Source organism: Panicum hallii, chromosome 9 (assembly GCF_002211085.1).
Source record: "Panicum hallii strain FIL2 chromosome 9, PHallii_v3.1, whole genome shotgun sequence".
NCBI lineage: Eukaryota > Viridiplantae > Streptophyta > Magnoliopsida > Poales > Poaceae > Panicum > Panicum hallii.
Window position 1 is genome coordinate 12,616,341 of NC_038050.1, and position 23,633 is coordinate 12,639,973.

The following is a 23,633-nucleotide window of genomic DNA, read 5'->3' on the forward strand; positions in this document are numbered from 1 at the left end:
AGTGTGGATCCATCTCCCTATAAATAGGGGGTCCTGTATATAAAAACACAACTAATTCGAAGTTATATAACTTTTGTAGCTCGCTTCATTACTTCTATTGTTTAGTAGCTCATGTGACCCTGCAGAACTAAACAAGGCCGTTGTGACATTTCTCCCGGATATTTCATCCACCGACAAAGACTTAGATAAAGAAAATGAAAAAAATAGCAACTGCTATTGAGTTACATTTGAATGAGACTGATGAAATGTATTTGCAGTAGACTACGGACCTCCACGGCAAGTCAGCAAGCACACTTATTAACGATGAAATTGAAGGATGTAGTCATTAAAAGCATCTACAAGCATTACAACATCAAACTTTAGTATTCAAGGATTCGAATTCTACATAAACATTTACTTCCAGTAAGAATCATCATCTGTATAAACCTTCAACTCTCAAATTACGAATATAGTCTATATAAATTTATCCTCATTCAACTCATTTTTAACTATGATCATCGATCTCTAAAAGTTTTATAAATCAACCAATGTTAATATTATTAGATTAGTTATGAAAAATACTTTCATAATCTATAATTTATATTCTTAAATTATTTATCAAAGTGAGGTCGTTTTTGAAAAAAGTTATTAAGATTTGAAATTTGGATTTTTTTTTTTAAGGAATCGTTTGAATTCTCAATCACATGCTCGAGGTCGAGGCGGAAAGCTTCCAAAGGTGGCCCCGCCCGCTTCCTCCCCAAGCCTACCTGGCAACCTTACCCATTCGAAACCGGACGCTCCCGGATCCACCTCCAAAGTCCAAAAGCGAATCCCACGAGCGCCGCAACGGCGAAACCATCGGAACCCTAGATCTCTCGCGCCCGAGCTCCAGAACCCTAGATCCGCCATGCACCAGCCCAGAGCCCGCTACCCGCCCGGCTACGGCTCCGGCGGCGGTGGACGTGGCGGCGGAGGCGGCAACGGAGGAGGAGGCGGCGGAAATCACAACTACTACGGCCGAAACCCGCAGCCGCAGCCGCACCACCACCAACACTACCACCACCAGCAGCCGCCGCCGCAGCAACAACCGCAGCAGCACGCGCATAGGAACTCCTCGCATCAGCATCAGCAGTGGTTGCGGCGAGACCAGGGCCACGCCTCCGCCGCGGGGTCTGGAGATGCTGCGGGGAGGACGGCGGCGCAGCTTGACGCCGTAGACTCGAGGTACTGGCTTTGCTGATTTGCCCATCGCCTTCGGTGAACCGTGTTTTGGTCTTTGCTTGGTGCCGTGCCACCCTCTAGGGTTTGTGCTTTGTTAAGCTAGATGTAGAATCGGCAACAAGAGCCAAGCAGAGTACTCGAATGATGGATAGTTGATTTTGTTTGCTGTCTTGCTGCATTGGGTATAGTTATACTGCTATTTCATGCTGATATTAGTTAATGAGCTTGCTGACTGTTCTTTGATTAGGTCATTTGTCTGGAAAAAGGAACCTAATCATTGTTGTATGCATGCTGGTCAGCGTAAAATGGCTAATACTCTCCACCATGTGTTTTCTATGCATAACTGCGTGATGTTAACATTTTTTATTATCCTGTTGCTGCTTTCTCTACTTCCCCACTATATAAATAATTCGCTTGGCTGTTTTGAACTTATCAGGAATGTGCTGTTAATTGAACTTAGTGGGGCCTTCACTTGTTTATTTCAGTTCTCAAGATTGGAAGGCGCAATTGAATATACCAGCTCCGGATACACGCTATAGGACTGAGGTGAGTTCTGTCTAATACTCCTATTATCTTTTCATGTTCTAGTATATGCACAATGCATCCCATTTTCTTTGAAAACTGTCTCAGAGAAGTTTCTTGGATGTCTCCCATTTGCTTACATGTACAGGCAATTTTCTATCTGATATTTGTCTTGTCTTACGCAGGATGTCACTGCAACAAAAGGCAATGAGTTTGAAGATTATTTTTTGAAACGTGAGCTGCTTATGGGAATCTATGAAAAGGGCTTTGAAAGGCCATCCCCTATTCAAGAAGAAAGCATTCCGATTGCACTGACTGGAAGTGATATTCTTGCAAGAGCAAAAAATGGCACTGGGAAGACTGCTGCATTTTGCATTCCAGCACTTGAAAAAATTGATCCCGAGAAAAATGCCATTCAAGGTGACTTCATGTGCTCAAATTTAGAAGGAACCATAATTAGTGTCACATTTTTTATTTCCGGTACCATCATGTGAGCAACTTAATTGGTCAGAAAGATAGTCTTAGTCACTTTTCTCCAATTCCACCATGTATCCATTTCTGCTCAGTTAATGTTTCATGGCCACTGAATTGTCGCTATGCTTATTACTGTTGGTCACGTCAATGGATTCGAATATAGTGAAAGAATTACTCCTGTAAGAAATCTTTTTTTATGTAAGTTCACCCATTCTTTAATTTTAGCCTGCTGTTTGTATTTACATGGAGAGAAATAGTTGCAGAAAGGTAACTTTTTCTACTGATATTAGGTATGATATAAGAAAACCATTTGTGTTGTAGCCTTAACACATTTTTTCTTTGTTGATCACGGGCACTTTCTCAGAAACATTTGTTGTGGATGTTTTTTTGTGCAATGCCAGTTTTACATCCACTTTGTATTAGTTCATTGTTGTGTTTCTTGTTTGTCTCATTTTTGTGAACTTTGCATATTGTTAAAATTAAATCTTTTTTCTGGTTTTGTGGATCTTTTCTTCAGTTGTTATACTGGTACCAACAAGGGAACTGGCTCTGCAGACTTCTCAAGTCTGTAAGGAGCTCGGGAAGTACCTGAACATTCAAGTTATGGTCAGCACTGGTGGAACCAGCTTGAAGGATGACATCATGCGTTTATACCAACCTGTTCATTTACTTGTTGGGACTCCTGGCCGTATACTGGATCTTACCAGGAAGGGCATTTGTGTGCTGAAAGATTGTTCAATGCTTGTCATGGATGAGGTATGATGAGGAACACGAGTTTTTGCAGTCGTAGCGTAGGCACTGGAAGTGTGTTCTATTGACAAAAGTTGCTTCGCCCCATTTGATTAACATTAATCATGTCAGTATATTGAAATTGTAGTCCCTTGCTGAAAGAAAAGAACATGGTCGTGCCTTCTGTATCTATTTTCATCTAGTTTACTGTGGCGTTGACCACCCTTTTGTTTATGTGCTTGATACTAATCATTGATAATATGCACATATTGATACCCTGCTCACAAAACTTCCGAGAAACCTGATCTTAGAGCATTTGTGGCCTTCAAATTTCTACAATTTGCTGATTTGCAGTAGCAGGGTGTATTTTACCTTTACACAAATGTGTGCATGGTTTATTTTGACAATTCATAGTGTTACGAACTTTCATGGTCTATTTGTGTTGCTTCTGGGATGTTTTTTGATACAGATGTTGCAACGGGGTATATGTTTGTTTGTCAAAAACATTATTATTTAACATGCAGGCCGACAAGCTATTAGCTCCAGAGTTCCAGCCTTCTGTAGAGGCACTTATTCATTTCCTTCCACCTAGTCGGCAACTGTTGATGTTTTCGGCAACCTTTCCTGTTACTGTCAAGGAATTCAAAGAGAAATACCTGCCTAAACCTTACGTTATTAATCTTATGGATGAACTGACGCTGAAAGGAATCACTCAATACTATGCTTTTGTCGAAGAAAGACAGAAAGTTCATTGCCTGAACACACTTTTCTCTAAGGTACAGCAAACATTAACACTTTGTTTTAGTTTCATTCATATTTAAGTATAAACTAACACACTGTCCTTGTTTTTGTGTCCTGGCCAGCTTCAAATTAATCAATCCATTATATTCTGCAACTCTGTTAATAGAGTTGAGCTACTGGCTAAGAAAATAACTGAACTTGGTTATTCTTGCTTCTACATTCATGCTAAGATGTTGCAAGACCACAGAAACCGAGTGTTTCATGATTTTCGCAATGGTGCTTGCAGAAACCTTGTGTGTACAGGTCTGTACCCTTGTCAAATATTTTCTGATATCTTAGGAAAGATTATAATTTTTTTGTTGGCTTGGAAAATCTTGTTGGTCTTCCATTATGTAATTTACTTTCAGCACATGTGCGTCATTTATGTCCAATCTTATGGTGCCTCTCTTCGTTGCAGATCTGTTTACCAGAGGAATTGACATCCAAGCTGTTAATGTGGTCATTAATTTTGACTTCCCCAAGACCTCCGAGACATACTTGCACAGGGTACTTTGTTATCTCATCTTTTTCTAGAAGCTCGACGTGTTTCATAACTTGTTGAACTTAAAAGTTCCTCAATATATGCATTTTTGTAGGTTGGTCGTTCTGGTCGATACGGACACCTTGGTTTGGCAGTGAACTTGATCACTTATGAGGATCGTTTCAACTTGTAAGTCTGCACTGCGAAAAAGTGCATACATCATTGATATTTCTAAGTAAAGTAAGCCGTACTTCTCTTGTATTGAGATATCCTTTTCTCTTTGTTTTGCAGGTATAGGATTGAGCAAGAACTCGGAACAGAAATTAAGACAATACCCCCACAAATCGACCTGGCTGTGTATTGCCAATGATCAACGCTGCAGTTTCAGAAGCATCAATGCATTCTTTTTTCATGAAAAACTTGTCAGGCAATTACAGATGTACATAGCACCCATCAAGTGAGTTCTCCAACTGAGGCATCACTCGTTGCCAAACTCCCTGTATTGTCTGGGATAATATTTGATTCGCTCTCAATACTTGTAGGGTTCGTTTTGGTGCCTTGGTGATGTTTCTAAGCTTACTTCGAGTAGTAGAGGAAGGGTTTCCTGTCGGCACTGATACCATTCAGTTTAACTGAGGGCATGCACACTGGGCTTGCTTGGAAGGTCCGGAACATCGATCAGAGAAAACATCTCTTACTTAATAGATCCTATTAACATTTTCATTGTACTTGTTTGCTTGTCCAAGTTCCTCTTGATTCGTCAGCTGTTTTCATTTTCTTTCCTTCTGCTATGACACATGGATATTTTTTTCTTAGCCAGCTTATTTTGTGTTAATTTTGATTTTTTTTCTTGGCCTATACGGTTGCCTCTAAATTATTTTGTGTTCCTTCTTTTTAAGAACACAAGTGCCATGCTGTACTAGGATCCAAACAACTGGGTCGGCAACAATAGCGCTGCGATGATACCCGCTGGCCGCGGATTGGCTGGAATTTGCACCTGGAAGCATTGGAAAACGATGCCGCGGCCCTGTGACGAGGCAGGTTGATCTGATCCCATGGGCAGCATCCTGCAACCGCAGCTCTAGAGCCCCGTAGGAATCAGGACGTAGCCATGCTGGCGACGGCCGTATGAGTTGCTTGGTCGGTCGGCCCGCTGATCGCTGGCCGTGAGGAGGCTGCAAGACGTACGCGGCGGCGTGATGGCACGGGGATGTAGCTTTCCACCACGGACATGCTCTGGGCTCACAGAAACCGTTCCCCGTCGCAGGCAGCTTGCAGCATCTCCAAAATGTATTACTAAAAATCAATTTTGGAACCAAACACGCTCCAACAGGTGCTAAAACGGTGCCTAATATTCTCGCGCGCTCAATAGTTGCGGCCAACCGAGCCATTTTTACGCCACTAGCTTGCGCTGCCAATTGGCCAATTCCGCCGATTTTTCTCCCCTCCGCGACTCCTTGTGATGTCTTCCCTACATGCCATTTTTCTTTCTCCCCTTCCGTCCTTCTCCTGCAGGCGCGCATGGCTCGAGGGGCGACGCCAGCAAACGGGCCATCAATCCTCTACGGGCAATGCTGGCGTCGCGTTGCTCGGACCACCATGGTTTGCAGGTGGAGGACGACTGGTGCGGAAGAGAGGTCGCTTTGACTTGCTCTGCGGCTGGCTGCCTGTTTTGCTCATGCAGAGAGAAGGGATAAAAGATGTGGCGCAGGGTGCTAGGCCTGGAAGATGCGGCTTGACTTCCGATCTAAAACCACGGATTGCTTTGGTGCATAGAAGAATAGAGGGAGGGAGGGAGATGGCCTGGGTGGTTTTAGTGCTTGGCTAGCTGCTTTAATTTGGAAGCAGTGCCAAGAGGAACAGAGATTGATGAGAAGCAAGCATGCTTGGCTCTTGTAGCCGTGGATCTCGGATTAGAGAGGAAGAGGAGAGCTGCTAGCTGCCGATTGGGTGATTCGATTGAGAGAAGTGTGATGGTATTTGGCCAAGCTCGGAGGAGAGGAAGATCGAGCTGTTGCTGATTTGCTTGATGAAAAACAAAGAACAGAGGAGAGAGAAGAGCAGCGGTGGCCTGCTAAGAACGGAGGGGGGGAGGTGATGGACAATCATGAAAAAAAATAAAATGATGAACCCACGGATCATGAATGATGTGGCAGCAATTAAATCTTTTTGAGAACTAACTTTTGGAACTAAATTTAAAAATAAAATATAAAATAATGGACCCACGGATGAATGATGTGGCAGCAATAAAATCTCTTTAAGAACTAACTTTTGGAACTGTTGGTGAATGAGCTATTTTTCCTTCCAATAAGTTTTTGCAAGATCAAAAATTAATATTTTATTAGATGCTCTTTGCGACTTGGCTCAGCAACGCTCCCAAAAACCGAGCTGCCACCGTCCCCGCCGCGCGAAACGGCAGAACCGCCGCTCTTGAATCCGACCGGGCTCGTGAACCGTGCTAGCTCAGGCACGCGGCCCGGCCGCAGCGCACGGAGAAAAAGCCACGGCGCGCCCACCACGTTCAAACCCGACGCGGACGCCCTCATGTTCCCTTTTCCCTCGGGCCCACCACCGCCCGGCCGGACCGTGGCCAGGCCGGGGCGCACACCCATGCTCACCGCTGCCACCCAGCCTCAGCCCTCCGCAACCGCCGCCAGCCGCCCCGAGCCGACTCCCTCTCCCACCGACACCGCGGCCCCGCGCGCGGGGGCCCCCGCATGTCATCGTCTCCGCTCCCTGTGCGTCCCCACCGCGACGGCGCGAGCAGGTCTGCTGGTCAGCGGGTGCCCAGCCCGCTGGCCGCTGCTGATCTGCGACCGTTGTCTTTAAGCTCGCACGCGAACCGACCCACACTCCGCGCAAGCCACTGCCACCGCCGGGCGCCGCCAGCCTCCGCCTCCACTCCGCCGGTGCCCCGCCCTCCTCCGCTTTTCTCGTCCCAGGGTCGCCGTCTTTGCAGCCGCCGCCGCCTCGCCAGATCCCGTCCCGCGACGCGGCGCAGAATCCCGTCCCGTGGCGGTCCCGGCTTGTTGGGGAGGATGGGCAGCACCAGCGCGTTCGTCATCAGGTGGATCAACTTCTTCACCATGGTCAGTCGGTCCGCTCGGCCCAGCTCCCTCCTTCGCCTCCCCTGCTCCCCCGCCTTTACTTCCTCGCACCGGAGGAGGCGTTTTGCTTCGCTCTGCTCTGGTTTGGGGTTGATTCTCGGCTCCTCATTTCCCGCATTTGCTCGCCATCTTTGAGCTGGTTGTGTTTCTTTTAGCTGCCTTATTATTTGTTCACTGCTCGGAGTGAACTGCCGCCGTTTGCGAGGCTTCAGAATTCGTTCCTGGTTCAGCAGCAGTTTGTTCGTTTCAGCACTTCATTTCACCTGGATTGCGAATTGTGGTTTTTAGCTTCACCACCGTGGCTGATTGTTGAAGTACACTTTCCCCACCATTTTGCTTTCCACTTTATCTGTCTTTTTGTTTTCCCGAAACGTGCTATTTCATGGAAATTTTGTGTTCGTCGTCCTCCATCTGGTGGTTGCATCTTTTGTGTTAAGCTGCAATGCTTCCACATTAATACCACACTGATTGGGTTTGATCTTTAGCAATTGTTAACTTCACAGTTCATGTTACCTATGAACATAGGAAAGAAATATTGGTTACTAATTTTCCTAATAAATGACTCTGGTGTTTTTGCTTTTATTGGACAGATACTGGCACTACTGGTGGTGGGTTTCGGGTTCTGGATGAGCACCCACAACGATGAGTGCAGGCGGTCCTTGACCATCCCTGTCATAGCTCTGGGAGGAGTGATCTTTCTCATGTGCGCATCTCATCTGCACCCCCATCCTGTGGCATTACCTTGGTGAATTATCATGCTCCACATATAACCTGGCTCACTGCCGATTTATGCTGCAGATCGCTCATCGGATTCCTTGGTGCTTGGAAGAACATTTCTTGCTTGCTTTGGACAGTATCCTTTCTTTCCTGTGAATTGGATTGGATTAGTAAAGTCACAGTCACATGAGTGCAACTAGTTGCCTTGGTTCCTTGTTTTTGGGTACTTTTGGAATTATCTGTTACCTTGACATGTGGGCGCCTAGTACCTAATCATGCTGTTCGTGGTCTTGGTGGCAATCATGGTGTTCACGGTGCTTGCGTAAGTTCCTCTGATTCATTTGTGATTGCACAGCCTTTATTTAGCTGGTGACTTGGTTGCAATGATGGCATACTTTTTGCTTGTTGCTGGTGTGCACATTGATTATGTGATGGTTATTGTTAGAATTGCACCGCACCGTTTAGGTGTTAATTATCAATTGACTAAATGAAAGAAGTAGCCCTGTTATTGCTTAACCATGTCTTTGTCTTTTACTGCTGCAGGTTTATCATAACCAATACAGGAACTGGCCATGTTGTTCCTGGGGCTAGGTATGTGACTAATAGCTCCCATGGTGTCTCCAAGCTTTGTATTGTTTCAGAGAATGATACAAAGAAATACAGGAACATTGAGCTTATAGTAATTTAATATAAAAAGGGTTAACATATAAATCATGTACTGAATGATCCAAAGAATTCCAGCTTGTTTACTAACTTTTTTGAGCTTACTGAATGAAGTCAGAAACGGTTTGATTTACCTACTTGCCGCCACATAAATTGAGTCATTTCTCATGTTATGTGCAGATATAAAGAGTACCGTCTTCAAGATTACAGCTCCTGGTTTGTCAAACAGGCATGTACTGCTTCTTTGTTGGAAAAAAATATGTTTCCTGCTATGCAAGTGCACCTAAATATTCTGCTGTGCTGGCACATAACTCTGTTGATCTATTTTTTCTTTCCCAACTCCAGCTCAATAACACGGAGAAATGGACTCACCTGAGAAGTTGCCTTGTGAAGTCAGATGACTGCAATAACCTGTCAAAAAGATACAAGGTCACTTCTGACTTGGCAATTGGCATCTTCCGTCGCCTGATTTATTATTGTAGTTGCTCCATTTGCTACTATTTCTGTTACGGTGATCTTATCAGCACAACTCAACTTCTTGCAGACTCTGAAACAATACAAGCTTGCAGAACTTACTCCCATGGAGTCAGGCTGCTGCCGCCCACCAGCAGAGTATGCACCTGAACCTTTCACTCATATTAAAACTTTGAAAATTTTGTTCGAAAAACTTTGAAAGTAACCTGCAACTGCTCACTATAATCTTAAACATGGTTGTCACGTTTCTCTGATTTTCAGGTGTGGGTACCCAGCTCTGAACGCCTCCTATTTCGATCTGAGCTATCATCCAGTGAGCACCAACATTGACTGCAAACTGTACAAGAACGCACGCTCTGTCAGGTGCTACGACTGCGATTCTTGCAAGTAAGCTGCTTAGCACCTCACTCCCTGGCTCTGAACCATCAAATCATTTTTTTGATGCATTGGTAACGCCAAACATTTGGTTCTAGAGCTGGGGTTGCGCAGTACATGAAGACCGAGTGGCGCGTGGTTGCAATCTTCAACGTGATATTGTTCGTCATCCTGGTAAGCTCTGGCGTCAATTTGGACAAGAACACTGATAGTACGGCTAATTTCAGACTAGCACTCCTCACAAGTCACAACATGAATATAGTAACACCCTCATGCTGATCAACCTTTCATTTCATTTTTCATCTGCGTTATTGTGGCTAGTCGTTCGTGTACTTTGTGGGCTGTTGCGCGCGGCGGAACGCTGGAGGTAGCGATGCAAAAGGTAGTGGAAGGTGAAAGAAACAATAGGTAGCGATGCAAAAGGTGGTGGAAGGTGAAAGAAACAATTCGTGGGCTTTTGCGCGCGGCAGAACGCTGGAGGTAGCGCTGCAAAAGGTCGTGGAAGGTGAAAGAAAACACTTCGAGGTGAAGCGCTTGGCCATCCGATGTGGAAGCAGGAATTAGCTTTAGCACCCCTGTAAAATTGTTCCATCAAATTCCTTTGATGAAAGATATTTGGGCTTATCTGCTGTGTGGTGATATTCTATTCTCTGTTGCAAATGGGTTGCGAACATCTTGGGAGATAAAATTCATTTTGCCTCTGATTTCATGACAATTTTTTCAGGACAGAAAGAACTATAGAGAAGCTCCGGTGTCTGATGCTTATTACAATAATCATGATAAGTACACTTACTGTGGCAGTATGAAGATCAACGGATCTCAAAATTGAGCATTCTTTGGTGATAACAAGTAACCAAAACAAGTAGCCAAAACAAATGCCTAAGTCTGATACATTCCTTCGGATGGAATGTCAGGGACATCTGCTTCAGTGCAGCCCGTGAGATTTTTCCAATTTATTTGTTGTTCACAAGGGGGCTGTAAACCGGGTACCACATATTCCGAGCGACGTAGTCCACCGTTTGTGACTGTCAACAACACGATAAACTTTAGTTCAGACACCGCCATAGGTTTGAAGTTTGAACTATACGAATGTGAAATTAATCTCTGTGTAGTACAGTACCTCTGACATGCTCGCAAGATCCTTAGGATCCACAGTGCGGTACCCCTCAGCCAGGTCTTCAGCAACAGCGGCACGGACAACTGCTGCGCCCACACGTGCGGTGATGTGCCGGATACTGCAGCGTTTGGTGGATGTCAGTCAACCATCAGTTGAAAATGGATAGGGAGTTCATAAAACAATGAGTAGGAAGAAATGATTGGATGGATGTGTCAGGTAACAGTGTGCGGTAGCTGGTGAAGCTCACCTGGAGACTGAAGGGAAGAGGATTCCTTTTTGAATTTCATCATCTGTGATGTATGATGCGAGGCTGCATTGCAAAAATAAGCAGATGTTTATGTAATTTTTTTTTCACAAGAAAACAAAAGAATGATTCAAATCAGATTAGGTGTTTGTTAAACCAGTGTAGTTGATGTTTTATGCCAATGGAACTTCAGCAGAACAAAATGCAGGGGCACCTAATCAGGTCGGACAACCATAGATAGTTTTATCGAGCAAGACTTACCACTCAGCTGCTGCTTGAAGCATGTCATCTGAAATATGCCGAGCACCTGAAAGGAGAGCTCCTAAACCAATCCTGAATATGACCGAACTTCAATCAGTAAAACTAAAAAAACCAAATAATTATCTAGGTGGTGAGAGTTTATCGTACCCCGGAAATAGATACATGTTGTTTGCTTGATTAGCATAGCCTGTCTTACCATTTCCTATGAAATCAATACTTTAGCACCAGTGATCACCTACTAGAAATTAATGCTACCAAACAACGCAAAAGAGAGTTGGCAGGAATTACCTAAAGAAACGTTACTGAAAGGGCTTCCACTAGCAAATATCGCATTCTCTCCAACATGCTTGAATACATCATCAGGTGTACATTCAGCTGTAATGTAACAAGAGAAGACCAAAATTAGCACTTCATCTTAGGGTTCCTTTAAAAAGAAAAGCATTTCATCCTTGGGTCTTCTCAAACTATCTATGGGTGGCTGAGCACAAACCTTTAGTAGTTGGGTTGGACATTGCAAAAATTGCAGGGCGTGGAGAATCAGATTCTTTCATAGCCCTGAGAACCTGGTGGCATATGGAGTTAGCACTCAATTGTAAAAATATGAACGCTTGGAGTATGGTTTGGCACTTTCTCAATATGATCTTGTTAACAAAGGAGTGGAGCTTTGATGCTCAAAATTCGTCAGTAAGTACAGTTGATCAATTTAACTAGGAATGTGCTGAATGGTGAAATTTCATAAGAACAAAGTTCAGTATTTCTCTTGAGTGGTGATGCTGCCCAACACTTAATCAAGCAACATTATTAAACAAGGCTAGACTAGATTAGGCAAGTAAACAGCTGGCAACAGCTAACCCACAATTTCTTTTGTGCTGCTGTGGAATTGTTAACGAAGTCCAGATATATTGGCCACCATGATTGATAGTGCTCACTAGTCAGGCCTGACAAATCTGTCCATATAAGAAAGGTACATACTTGACACTGTCGTTGTCCAAGAGATCACTCATGAATCATGTTCACTCAGTCTAAACTCAGAATCTTCTAAACTATAAGATTAACTGGATCTTTTTTTTTTAGCATATGTTCACCCAAAAGGCGGTAACTGATGCAGTCATTGTCATTCACTGGCATCATAAGATTATAAGAATACATATTACGTGTCGAAGTACTGGGAATATTTTCTAGATTCAGAAACCGTCTAAGATCACAGCCCTTCACCAAACTTGAATGGATAATTTAGTGCTAATCATAAGCACATAGACTGAGGACTGCTGAATCAGGATTGGTAAGGTAGGAGAAAATGCATTCCTTAACTTGCTGCAGAATCCTGAAAGAAGTAGGTTCTCAGATTCTTATGCTTACCTCCTCGTTAAATATGCCCCCAACTCCAGACAGTCCTAAAAGCACATGAGGCTTCACTTTCCTGACCTGACGATCAGTATCAAACTGAATTAGTCCAAGCACAGAAGCATTGGAAATATGCTAATATAATATTCTCTAAGCTCTAGCAGCTGACAATGTAATAATTGGAATCAAATTATCATACCACTTCAACAAGACTAGCCCCCTCATGGAGATCTGGGATCTCATCCGGACCATGGCCTCTGGCAAAACGTGCCACTGCAGGATCCAGATCCTTCCTATCTTTCGTAATAAGGCCCTACATGGTACAGCACAACAGGAGCACATAAAAAAACAGCCTTTAGATTGAACAAATATAATGGACATCTAATAAAAAAATCGCTTGCCTAAAGTTAACTTACATCTTTGTCCAGAACCCAGAATTGATTATGTCCTTCCCCACTTTTCATCCTTAACATTTCCTGTTTAGCCATGCTTAGCACACCTATCCCAGCACTGGATTCTAAAGAGGAATTAGAATGGACGAACCAAGCTTTTGATAACGAACACACCATATAAAATAGACTGGGGAAATTCTACAGGCATGTTAAACATATCGGATACCTTCCAGCTCCCGCGACGACTATCTTTTGATTTGGAAAATCGTGTAGATGTCGGCCTTGTGCTCTAACAGCACCAAGTAGGCCAGCTAGAGCAACACCAGCTGTACCCTATTTTAAATAGCATAAGCCCATCGAACAATAAGATATAAAATTTAACGATATGGGAATCAAATTACCTGTACGTCATCATTGAACATGCAAAATCGGTTCCGATACCTCTCAAGAGTCTCAAAGGCCCATTTCATTTGGAAGTCTTCAAACTGTGATTTTATCACTTCAGAAACTAGCAACATTGAACTAGCAAGTAGAGGATGACCTTAAAGCACACATACCTGCACAACTGCTTTAGGCCAACGTGCGTGGACAGCCTCCATAAATTCATCTACAATGGCCATGTATTCTTCTCCTTCCAACCGGGGTTGCCTCAGTCCTAGATCTAAGTAAATACTACTGAATAAGATATGTGACAACCGATTTTATTTACTAATAAATACATCTTTTCTAAACAACCAACATTCACGTTTCCATTTAATCAAAGAGAAGGTTATAAATAAGTTGTAAAAATCATGTCAGTACAAAAATGTTTCAAAATTGGGTTTAATGTATCTTACGCACATAGATTGTCCTCCAGAAGTTTTTCATTATTTGTTCCCACATCAAGCATTACTGGAAGAATCTGCAGGTATTGATGTATGTTCAGAGAGCAGGAACATAAGAAAAAAGGAATGGCATAAAGTGCAGGCTATCAAATATAATGGAAAAGTCCAGTTTACACACTTGAACTATCACAAAAGTCCGATTTTAAACCTTCAACTAGAAAAGCGGATACGAGGGCCATCCATCTGTCGAAACCGGACAAGTTTGGCCCTTTGGGTGGTTTTGTATTTTTTAAAAAATAAAAATTCTGAAAAGATCTAAAACAATCAAAACTAATTCATTTTAAATCAGAAAAATATGAAACTGGTATCAAAATTTTTATAAAAATGTAACCTATCTATAATGTATTGTTGCTCTATTTGAATCTTATTTATTCAAAAAAAATAGGCATAAATACAAGCAAACAAATAATAGGAACATAAAATTGGATCCGAATAAACTGACAAGTAGAGTGCCCATAGATAGGTTACATTTTTAGATGTGACTGAAATGCACGATCTTCACAGGTATCACTTTTCACGATACCTAAACCTAAAAGGCGGAATAGTGATTTTCGAACCATTTCCTATAAGAGAATGGTTTCCATTACTTTGAGAAATGGATTCTATATCAAACTATAGCTATTGCATTAAAGAAGAAAAGAAACTAATAGAAGTCGAAGACGCGGAATGGTAGTGAATAGAGAAAAAGATTCTTCTGATTTTCTTGTTCTTGAAAATATTCTACCTATCTCCTAGACGCCGTAAGAATTGAGAATTTTCATGTCTTTCAATTCTCGTACTCGTAATTGGAAAGTTACGGAAGGAGATCCATCATTTCGCAATGAAAACAACATAAAAAACTCTGGACAATTTCGAAACCAGACCAAGCATCTTAATACAGATGCAAAAAAATCATTATTGGCCCACCATTGATTACAAGATTTAGCTTTTATGAATCATTATTGGTTTGATACGAGTAATGGCAGTCGTTTCAGTAAAAATGCTGGTACCCGTTTGTATTTTTTTAATTTAAAATGAATTACTTTGTGAGTTTTTTAGTTTAAACTTGAATACTTTAATTTTCACAAAATTAAAAACCACCTTTGAAACCACCCAAAGGGTCGAATTTGTCCGGTTTTGATAGTTGGATGGTCTGCGTTATACGGTTTTGTATTTGAAGGCTGAAAATCGGATTTTTGTGATAGTTTGAGGGTGTGAACTGGATTTTTCCCTAAATATAATTGGTTTGTTCTAGTTGGCGGTATTCTATGAGGTAAACGTAAAAGCAATTTATCTGTAGCTGATGCATTTTCATTCTGGAAAGACAGTAGTAGGATGTTCATTACCTTTTGTGGGTTAATACCAGCAGCTGCAACATAAAGATCCAGTTTACCAATAGGTATGCCTATCCCCTGAACACCAAGGTCACCTAAGCCTAGAATGCGACTCCCATCAGTCACGACTATCATGTCAACCTGAAAAGGTGTCAACCAATTGCATGAAGACATGTTATACAGGCAGAAATGGAAGAACTAATGCTGAATATTGTTTATATGGTCTCTAAAGAGAAGGCGTTAAGCACAACTGAGAGTTTAACATGAAAATAGCAATATGTTCAATACAAATTAATGTGGGATTGCTTCTAAGCATTTGGTGACGGCATATTAAGATACACTAACATGCAGTATATCTCTGGGAAACCGCTAGCATCAAACAAATGTTATGATTCAGTTTCATATCTTTTTAATTGAAAAAACATGAAGATAATCTCAGCTTTCTTTGCCACACTAGAGGCAATATTTAAAAAAGTGCACTTAGACAGCAGTTTCAGTTATTACCTTCTCTTGTGGCCAGTTGTAAATCATCGACATCATCTCCCCCTTATCCTTCGCAGTGAAATACATCCCACGAGGCCGTCTGAACAGACCACTGTAATTTTCACAGACCAAGCCGACAGTGGGAGTGTATATAATGGGTGCAAAATCCTTGATATTGTCGATTAGCACCTGGCAAAAACAGAGCATATCACCATATAAGCACTCCAAATTCACGGCAATCACAATTGCATCAGTTTTCCGTCCAGGCACAATACTGCAACACTGAGGGCTCACCCTGAAGTACAATGTCTCGTTCCGGTCGTGCAGCCTGTTGAGGATCCTCCACTTAGCCAGCGCGACGATGGAGTCCGGCTCGCCCCGCGTGTTCTTCTCCAGCGACCGGTACGAGTTTACTGCAAACAAAGCAGGCACCGCGTATTAGAAACGGAGGATTCCGTGATCCCGTAACCCATTCGTCACGCGTCAAAAAGCGACGAAGGAAGCAAGGGCGCAAACGGCCAAAGGGCAGGCGCGACTCACTGAACCGCTCGTACTGCTGCTCGAAGGACATGACCCGCGGCGGGAGCAGGCCGCGGAGGCCGAGGCGGTCGCGCTCCGTCAAGGGGAACGCCGTGTCCTGCACCCATACGGAATGGAATCCCCGGTAAGCTGAAACTGCATCAGAGCCCGCGCGCAACCGCGAGATCGGGGTGGAGAGGAACGCCCGCGTGCGGCTGGCTGCCTACCTTGTTGTACCATGGGTCGTTGAGGATGTCGTTTCCGCGCTTCTGCACGATGCAGGGCCCCGGCACGGTGGCGAGGGGGCCCGTCGGGGATGCGGACGACGACAGGAGCCGCCGGATCTGCGACGACCGCCGCGCCGCCGAACGCCACATCGCCGCGCGAGAGATCAACCGACACGCCGCTCGGCCGGGGTCCGTACCCAATGCGGTGCGGTGCGGTGGTGGTCGGCGAGGCCCGAGCTCGTGGGAGAGATTTGGGTTTTTGAAGGGGCGGGGCAGGGGGGTCGCTGCGCGGTGCGGGTACCCGCGGTGAGGGCAGGACAAGGAGTGGAGGTCCCGGTCGCCGCGGCGCGGGATGGGTGGGTGGGCGGGTGGGGACCTGGGTCCTGGGGGAGGGAGGTGAGTGGTGGGGGCGGAGGAGCGGACGCGGGACGGGGGCGCGGCTCTACTAGTGCAGGCGGTGTCGGGGGCCAGCCGCGGCGACGAGTTCCGCAGCGCGAGAATAAAGGAGGATTCGAAGCCGTAGAGGGGAATTTGCTTGGCGCACCCAGCGTGCATCACTCTTTGCGGGGGACCGAACTTGACTTCGGCACAGTACTAGCTTGTTGTTAAGATTGTCAAGCCATCTCTTTTTGCATCAGGTGTAAGAAACACCTGGAGTTCATGATAACGGATGCAAGGCGTTTTTCACGGCGTCTCAACTCAAGCATCGGTACTCGGCCGGTAACAGATTTGACGAGATGGATCTGTATACTTGTCGCCGCAGCAAAAGCAGTATTCCCCGTCACGTCTCGTTGGGACAGGAGAGCTAGACGTGCCCTGTGGCCCTACGACTTCCGTGGCGCCACCACGGCGCCGCCGCCGCCACCCGAATGGCCGCCAAGAGGATCGGAGCTGGCTGGGGTGGCCGGATGGTCCGGCCGTGCGGCGACAAGCGCGCGAACTCGGCCGTGCACTAGAGAACCAAAGGGACCAGATGCCTTTGCGGCTTTGCCTTACCCGAATTGGCCCAGCCACGTGCGCTTGGGTGAAGCACCGCCTTCCAAAGTGCCAGGGACGACAGGGTGGTGCCACAGCTCGACCGACCAAGAATCCGAGCAGATCTGGGCTCGCGGCGGGCGCTCCGCCGCCCTTTTCTCTGCGGAGGTTTTCCAGCATTGTTTTTTTTAGGGGAGCTTTTCTTCGGTTCGAATGTTCGATGGAAAGTAGATGTGGATGATGCTTGATGCCGACCAATGCTCGACGAACGGAACCGGACGGGATTATTGTCAACTGCGTCGGCCTGGGCACCAAAGATAAGAACCCAGTGTCGGGTAGCACCTGAACGAGGAATATACAAGATAAATACGGACGCCGCGGTTGATCGCGCAGACTCCAATGCTTTCTGCCTGGGGAGTAATGGAGAATTTGTTGCAGCAAGTGCGATGAATATGCCTAATGTAACTGAATCTGAAACAGTAGAAGCTACGGTTTGCACTGAAGCACTCGCTCTAGCTGAAGTTTGTGCCATCAAGAAAATGATAGCGGCATCGGATTGTTTAGATGGTGTCAGGAACATTAAGGAGATGACTCGATATGCTTATATGATGATTCTCCAAAATATACATGAGATATTCACACACACCTCTCACAATCTCTCTCCTCTCTCTCTCCTCTCTCTCTCTCTCACACACACACACACGCACACAGACACGCACGTACCTCTCACAATCACTCTCTCTCACGCACTCTCTTGCACATGTCAGGAAGCATAGCACATATTCCCTCCCTCTCTCTTCTCTCTCTTTGGCTCTTTGCACATGTCAGATGCACACGGGAAGCATAACACATTCCCTCAAAATGACGGCAATATGATCCATCTTAAAACAAGAATGGCAATGTGTTCACCTACACTGCACGTGTTTGGAATCCAGCCATCACTGCTCACCCATATGGTACCACCCCCTGATTATTACAAAAATAATTCTACTTTGGAATGATTCTCGCTGTACACCTTCACGCTGATCTGTTCCCGCTCTTCTCGGGCAGTGACCAGCCGCTCCATGCAGGATCCCAGAGCTTCTTCGATTTCAGTCATTGTTCCCTTGATGACTGCTTCCTGTGAAAACAGCCAACAGCAACTTTCCTGAAAGCAACAGTGTCAGCTTAACCTAGCCAGTGAAGGTATTTGGTTCAAAATATACGCATAATAAAAAAATCCAAACGAAGATTTACGTTAACAACTTCTGTCAGCTCCTCCCTTTTGTTTAGATAATATGGAATCCTTTTCCATGAATTAAATTACATAACCTGTTTGGATGACTAAACATGGAATCATTTTGAGAGCTAAATAAATAATATAATCTAGATAAAAATAACTAAAACCAAGACCAGATGCATCTCTCTCTGCCCATCCCTCCCTCCCTCTCGCACACACCTCTCACAATCTCTCTCCTCTCTCTCACACACAGACACGCACTCTTGCACATGTCAGGAAGCATAGCATATATTCCCTCTCTCTCTCTTCTCTCTCTTTGGCTCTTTGCACATGTCATATATACACAGGAAGCATAACACACATTCCAATTAAATTGTAGAAACTCAAATATAGTAACCTCATGTATTAATTTTAGAAACTCAGGTACAGTAAACTAATATGCATATTCGGAGGGAAACTATCAACAATGTTCTGCTGAATAAACAGAGTTCCGCCGAATCTTCTCCCTGGGTTATAACTAATATGCATATTCAGAGGAAAACTATATGAAATGTAATGAGCTACCAGCAAGAAAAATAGAAAGGATTTAGTGCTGAGTTAAACCATGACAGTTGTATGAATTATACCAATATATTCAAATCAGTAAATGTAAATTTTAGCGGGGAATTTTACTGATCACGAGCAAAGTAAGAACAGAGGATCACTAGAACTACTAGTTTTTCCTGACCCCAGCAGCTAGGCTAAACCCTATCACTAAAGGCAATTAAGAAAGACTCTTCAATAAGTGGCAAAAGAACAGTTCTTTTAAAAATTAAGAACAGAGCAAGTCAGACAAGTCGCAAGTCACAACTGTTGATCTTAAACTCATACCAAGATTCATAGAGAGAAAAGAATTGTTTGGAAAACAAATGCAACAAACTTTAATCTATAAAATGTGTCAATCGAGTTACTAATTTGTCAGCTTAAATATGATATGACAATTAAACTAAGCCCACCAGGCCTTGCTAGGGTAGTCAAGTAGAGGCCACGATGGTTTGCGTATGCATTTGATGGCAGTGGCACCTCTATCACAGCTAGATTCTGGCTACGGGAATCAAATTGAAGGATGCAAAGCTGACTGCCAAACAAGTAAGAAGTGAACCGTACAGTTAACTGGCAAGCACTGATGATCAACGATCTACAAGAAAAAAATTGATGCCCAGGAACAAATCATGCCCAGATCGATCCTACAAAAAAAAAATCGATGCCCAGAATTGATGCCCAAATCCAGTATACAGCACATGCGTACAGCATAAATCACAGTTGCCAACCAGATGATGGGGAGGTGCGGTTGTGACCCAAAATTTACCTTGATCTGGACGGAGGTGCAGGTGAGGCGGGCAAACACGGTTGAAGTGGACTGATCTATGGGGACAGCAGCACCGGCCTTGGTAGCAACAGGTAGAGCGACGCCGGCTTGGTGATGACTCGATCCGGCGGGTCGATGCGGATGCGGCAGTGCCGGCGCCAGAGAAACGGCTTCGGGCTTCCGGAGCTCCAGGATGGCCGGATGGCGGGAGCAGATGAGGAATTGCGTTCCTTGTTTTCGGCCGTGAATCTATCGCAGCTCAAGATTCCGGGCCATGGAAAGTGATGGAATCTCCTTTTCCATTTCTTGCGGCGGCTAAATAGGCCGGTCTAGAATGTATTTCCAATTCGGCCCGATTCCGAAGATCCAAACGGATCCTAAAAATTTTTCTCTGCCGAGCTTTCCTTCCCATTATTATTCGGTTCGATCCGGAAAGTAGATGTCGATGATGCTTGATGCCGACCAACGCTCGACGGAACGGAACGGAATTGGACGGAATAATTATTGTCGACTGCGTCGGCCTGGGCCGCCTGGCAGTGGGGATTGGTGGGCTGTGGGCTGCTCCGTTCTATAGGTCCGCACATTCCGGCTTAAACGCTAGTCCCTAGTTGGTACCAGAACGGCAGCCCGGCCCACAAAACTGTCCTCCTTTCCCCCCTCAGCTACAGCCTCCTGCAGCATAGTACTTTGCGAACTAAGCATGCTTTTTTGATAAGAGGAGTACAGCATGATTGCAATCAGCGATCAGTGCTCATTGTACATACGTACTCTCTCTGAGAGTATACGGATACAAATTTTTTAAACAAAAAACATACGGATACGGCGTACTTATTCTCAAAACTTACGAAGTTGTTTGATCGATGTATACAAATCTACATGCTACAGTACACAACAACACACGAGAGACAACACCCATTGCCGGCCCCGGCCGCAGTGCTGCATCGCGCACGCACTTCGGCCGGGGAGCCCTTCCCTGTTTGCTGGACGACACGTATAGTGTACATACAGATCACCGTAACCCCACGCACAGTTGCACATCAACTTCGTCCACCCACCACTACCCACCCGCGCGCGCGACGCAACAATGTGTAGCACGAACCGAGAACCGACAGCGACTGACACGGCTCACAGTCACAGCGCGGACCTGATGGCGGGGTAGGCGTCCTGCTGCTGCTGCTGCTGCTCCGTGGGCGGGCTCAGCAGCTTGCCCAGCTCCCGCACGAACGTGTCCATGGCGGGACCGGGCAGGCACATGGGCACGACGATGCCGTCCTCGCCCTTGGCGTTCCTGAACGGGATCAGGAAGCTGGCCACCCCGGGGATGGCGCCCACGCCGCCCTTGGCGGGGCCGCCGTACACCGGCCGCCCCCACCCGAAGTCCAGGTCGCCGAACCCGGCCTTGGTCACGTCGGACGCCAGGTACGCGCGCACCACCGTGAAGTGCGGCCGCCCGCGCAGCACCATCAGGTCCGCCACCGACCGCATGTACTCCACGTCCACCTCGCCCTTGGCCCGCTTCACCAGCTCCACGGCGTACCCCAGCGGCCTCGCGGCGAGGTCCCCCGCCGTGGCGACGGCCACCGGGAACGCGAACGCGTTCCCGTAGTAGCCCTCCGGGATGGCGGCGCCGGACTTGCCGCCGCGGGCGTTCACGATGCAGATCATCCGCATCTCCTCGTCGGCGTCCGGGGCCAGCGCGGCGGTGCGGCACTTCCACAGGAGCCCCGTCAGGAGGTCGAACGTGGAGGCCCGCGAGCGGAGGTGCGGCGGGAGGTGGGCGCGGACGGCCGCCACCTCCTGCCGCCCGAAGAAGAAGGAGCGGTGCACCATGTCATCCAGCGGGATGATGGTGCCCTTGGTGTCCGGCACCACGTCGTACTCGCGGTGCGCGAACGCCGGGCGCGGCGGGTCGCGCGCCTCCAGCAGCTCGCGCCCCCACACCGGGCGCACCGTCGGCGTCGCCGCGCCCCGCGCCAGCTCCGCCACGGCGCCCAGGAACTGCACAAGGCCCTGCGCGTCCGCCATCGTGTGGTGGAGCCGCACGCCCAGGATGAAGCCCCCGCACGCCAGCCGCGTCACCTGCACGTCACGCCACGCATGTAACACATTAGCTTTCCTTCCCATGCACGTGTTGCACGTGTGCGGCGCACGCACAAGTGCCCAAGAAACGAGAGACAAGGACGTCGTCGGCTCGTCGCCGTCACGTACCTGGAAGAGGAGGAGCGGTGACCCAAGCACCTCGGACGAGCCGGGGACGTCGAAGATGAGCTCGTCGAGGCACGGGAACGGCGGCTGCAGCGCGTCCCCGAAGTGCTCGAGCCGGACGTCCGCGTCGGCCTCGATGAACAGCACGCCCTCCCCGGTGCACTCCACGGCGAGCTTGCGCCCCTCGAGCTCCCGGAGCCTCCCGGCGAACGGGTAGTAGTGCACGAGCGCCCCGGCGACGGCGGCCCGGATCACCGGGGCCGGGTCCCGCGCCCCCGCCAGCGCGCTCCGGCGGTAGAACTGGATGACGGGGATGTGGAACCGCAGGCCGTCCTGGTCGTCGATATCCGAGAGCCGCTTCAGCTCCCGCGGCGTCGGCGCCGCCGGCGCCACCAGCACCGCCGGCTTCCTCCGGACCGTGAACTTGAGCGACGCCGCCATTTCCTTGCCTTGCTCTTGTTGATGCACAGCACAACGACGCGCTGCTCGCTGAGCTGAGCTCTGGTGAGGTGGTGGCGAGCTGGTGGTGGTGGTGGTCCTGCTGCGCTTGGTGTGGCGAAAGGAGCGGCACTGGGGGTGCGCTTATATGCACGCTCGTACAGGTAGTTACAGCGAGAGTGTCGTCAGCGGCGGACGATGAGAGGTTTTGCGGTGGAAATGAGGCGCAGTTGCTGAGCAAGTTACACGAGGCCCCGCGTCGTCAGGTCAGGTCAGGTCAACAGGAAAGGCAACAGGTCAGGTCAACTACTCGAGCACTCCTCACTTGGTTTGGTAGTAATTTTCGCGAAAGATGCCACGGATTTCGTCCGGTTTCGGTTGGGTGTTCATTTTTTTTGTGCGAGCCCAGTGTGGACGCACCGGACCGAACATGTGGGACGACCGGGCGAGGACGACGCCAGCGGTGCGGTCGATCCGTCTGGTGTAGAAGTACAGTGTAGTGGTGTCCTCTGTCCTGCGGTGCCCATCAGCTCATGCTCGTATGGTGGTGTCCGTCGTCGTGTGCCCATCGCTTCGGATTGACGCAGCCGGCGATCCGGATTACCTTTCTCAGGAGAAATTCAAGGAACAGCCAACGATTTCTCCCACTTCCCGCATCGCAAGGGGTCGCGTTGCCCTTGCCGCTCTGCACCACTGGCTGCTGCCGGTGCCGAGCACCGAGGGGTCCTCGCAACGCGACCCCACCAGCGTGCGCCTGCTGCCGCCCCATGCCCCGGCAGATAGTAGCAGCAGCACGGATCGAAACGGACGCGAAAGGGACGGTGTTTCCCGGCATCACTGCCGGCGAGAAAAACTTAGCAGCAGTACTGCCGCTGCCGGCTACCGGCTGCCCCCGCCGCGCACCACGCCACGACGCTCGATCCGTGGTGCTGGCTGCAGCCTGCAAGCCGGCGTTGCTCCCCTTCGTGTGGACGACAGGACGAGCGAGGGCGCGCGAGCAGCGTGCATGCGCCGATCGTGCGCGGCCACCGTCCCCCCGCGAGCGTCGCTCTTTGAAAAAAGATATTTCCGCGCATCTCCACTCCTGCAGGGCCGCGTTAGGTTTTCTGTTTTTCCCGAGCTCGAGGAACTGCCAACAGTCA

General features: G+C 47.3%; 4 protein-coding genes and 1 long non-coding RNA gene across 5 annotated transcripts; 2 read left to right on the top strand and 3 right to left on the bottom strand.

Annotated features, from left to right (window-relative positions):
• Window positions 1–753: 753 nt before the first annotated feature.
• Window positions 754–5,084, top strand: LOC112876759 (DEAD-box ATP-dependent RNA helicase 12). Its single transcript, XM_025940937.1, has 10 exons — window positions 754–1,203; window positions 1,686–1,746; window positions 1,908–2,142; window positions 2,714–2,952; window positions 3,450–3,701; window positions 3,789–3,969; window positions 4,124–4,212; window positions 4,302–4,375; window positions 4,478–4,643; window positions 4,729–5,084. The coding sequence occupies exons 1-9, from the start codon at window positions 887–889 to the stop codon at window positions 4,554–4,556; spliced, it is 1,527 nt and encodes a 508-aa protein (XP_025796722.1). The 5' UTR covers window positions 754–886; the 3' UTR covers window positions 4,557–4,643; window positions 4,729–5,084.
• A 1,776-nt stretch (window positions 5,085–6,860) lies between these two features.
• Window positions 6,861–10,376, top strand: LOC112874455 (tetraspanin-10). The gene is made up of 11 exons (XM_025937777.1): window positions 6,861–7,275; window positions 7,884–7,996; window positions 8,092–8,146; window positions 8,277–8,332; window positions 8,554–8,601; window positions 8,854–8,902; window positions 9,019–9,102; window positions 9,218–9,285; window positions 9,409–9,534; window positions 9,621–9,696; window positions 9,844–10,376. The coding sequence occupies exons 1-11, from the start codon at window positions 6,904–6,906 to the stop codon at window positions 9,916–9,918; spliced, it is 1,122 nt and encodes a 373-aa protein (XP_025793562.1). The 5' UTR covers window positions 6,861–6,903; the 3' UTR covers window positions 9,919–10,376.
• LOC112874454 (NAD-dependent malic enzyme 59 kDa isoform, mitochondrial-like) lies at window positions 10,259–16,876 on the bottom strand. The gene is made up of 19 exons (XM_025937776.1): window positions 16,307–16,876; window positions 16,101–16,197; window positions 15,855–15,973; window positions 15,582–15,749; window positions 15,090–15,218; window positions 13,721–13,781; window positions 13,438–13,541; window positions 13,282–13,365; window positions 13,107–13,213; window positions 12,905–12,998; window positions 12,688–12,801; window positions 12,504–12,569; window positions 11,635–11,707; window positions 11,433–11,519; window positions 11,292–11,346; window positions 11,145–11,216; window positions 10,887–10,949; window positions 10,643–10,757; window positions 10,259–10,547 (listed from the first exon to the last, which is right to left on the bottom strand). The coding sequence occupies exons 1-19, from the start codon at window positions 16,859–16,861 to the stop codon at window positions 10,476–10,478; spliced, it is 2,235 nt and encodes a 744-aa protein (XP_025793561.1). The 5' UTR covers window positions 16,862–16,876; the 3' UTR covers window positions 10,259–10,475.
• Window positions 16,877–17,869: 993 nt separating this feature from the next.
• LOC112876640 lies at window positions 17,870–20,232 on the bottom strand. Its single transcript, XR_003225349.1, has 2 exons — window positions 19,849–20,232; window positions 17,870–18,428 (listed from the first exon to the last, which is right to left on the bottom strand). It is a non-coding gene; the product is annotated as an uncharacterized LOC112876640 (long non-coding RNA).
• Window positions 20,233–20,660: 428 nt separating this feature from the next.
• On the bottom strand, window positions 20,661–22,624 carry LOC112876639 (benzyl alcohol O-benzoyltransferase-like). The gene is made up of 2 exons (XM_025940793.1): window positions 22,057–22,624; window positions 20,661–21,927 (listed from the first exon to the last, which is right to left on the bottom strand). Exons 1-2 carry the CDS (start codon window positions 22,492–22,494, stop codon window positions 20,980–20,982), a joined length of 1,386 nt encoding a protein of 461 aa, XP_025796578.1. The 5' UTR covers window positions 22,495–22,624; the 3' UTR covers window positions 20,661–20,979.
• Between the last annotated feature and the right edge of the window lie 1,009 nt (window positions 22,625–23,633).

Excerpts from the sequence above, each read along its gene's own strand:
- LOC112876759 (XM_025940937.1), top strand. The coding sequence starts at position 887 with ATGCACCAGCCCAGAGCCCGCTACCCGCCCGGCTACGGCTCCGGCGGC. Across the intron at positions 3,702-3,788 it reads TGAACACACTTTTCTCTAAG|CTTCAAATTAATCAATCCAT; the intron begins GTACAGCAAACA and ends TGTCCTGGCCAG. Across the intron at positions 4,376-4,477 it reads TATGAGGATCGTTTCAACTT|GTATAGGATTGAGCAAGAAC; the intron begins GTAAGTCTGCAC and ends TTTGTTTTGCAG.
- LOC112874455 (XM_025937777.1), top strand. The coding sequence starts at position 6,904 with ATGTCATCGTCTCCGCTCCCTGTGCGTCCCCACCGCGACGGCGCGAGC. Across the intron at positions 7,276-7,883 it reads GGATCAACTTCTTCACCATG|ATACTGGCACTACTGGTGGT; the intron begins GTCAGTCGGTCC and ends TTTATTGGACAG. Across the intron at positions 9,103-9,217 it reads ACCTGTCAAAAAGATACAAG|ACTCTGAAACAATACAAGCT; the intron begins GTCACTTCTGAC and ends AACTTCTTGCAG.
- LOC112874454 (XM_025937776.1), bottom strand. The coding sequence starts at position 16,861 with ATGCACGCTGGGTGCGCCAAGCAAATTCCCCTCTACGGCTTCGAATCC. Across the intron at positions 12,999-13,106 it reads GTCGTCGCGGGAGCTGGAAG|TGCTGGGATAGGTGTGCTAA; the intron begins GTATCCGATATG and ends TTTAGAATCCAG. Across the intron at positions 11,347-11,432 it reads TTTCAGTAACGTTTCTTTAG|GAAATGGTAAGACAGGCTAT; the intron begins GTAATTCCTGCC and ends TTGATTTCATAG.
- LOC112876639 (XM_025940793.1), bottom strand. The coding sequence starts at position 22,494 with ATGGCGGCGTCGCTCAAGTTCACGGTCCGGAGGAAGCCGGCGGTGCTG. Across the intron at positions 21,928-22,056 it reads CACCGCTCCTCCTCTTCCAG|GTGACGCGGCTGGCGTGCGG; the intron begins GTACGTGACGGC and ends CGTGACGTGCAG.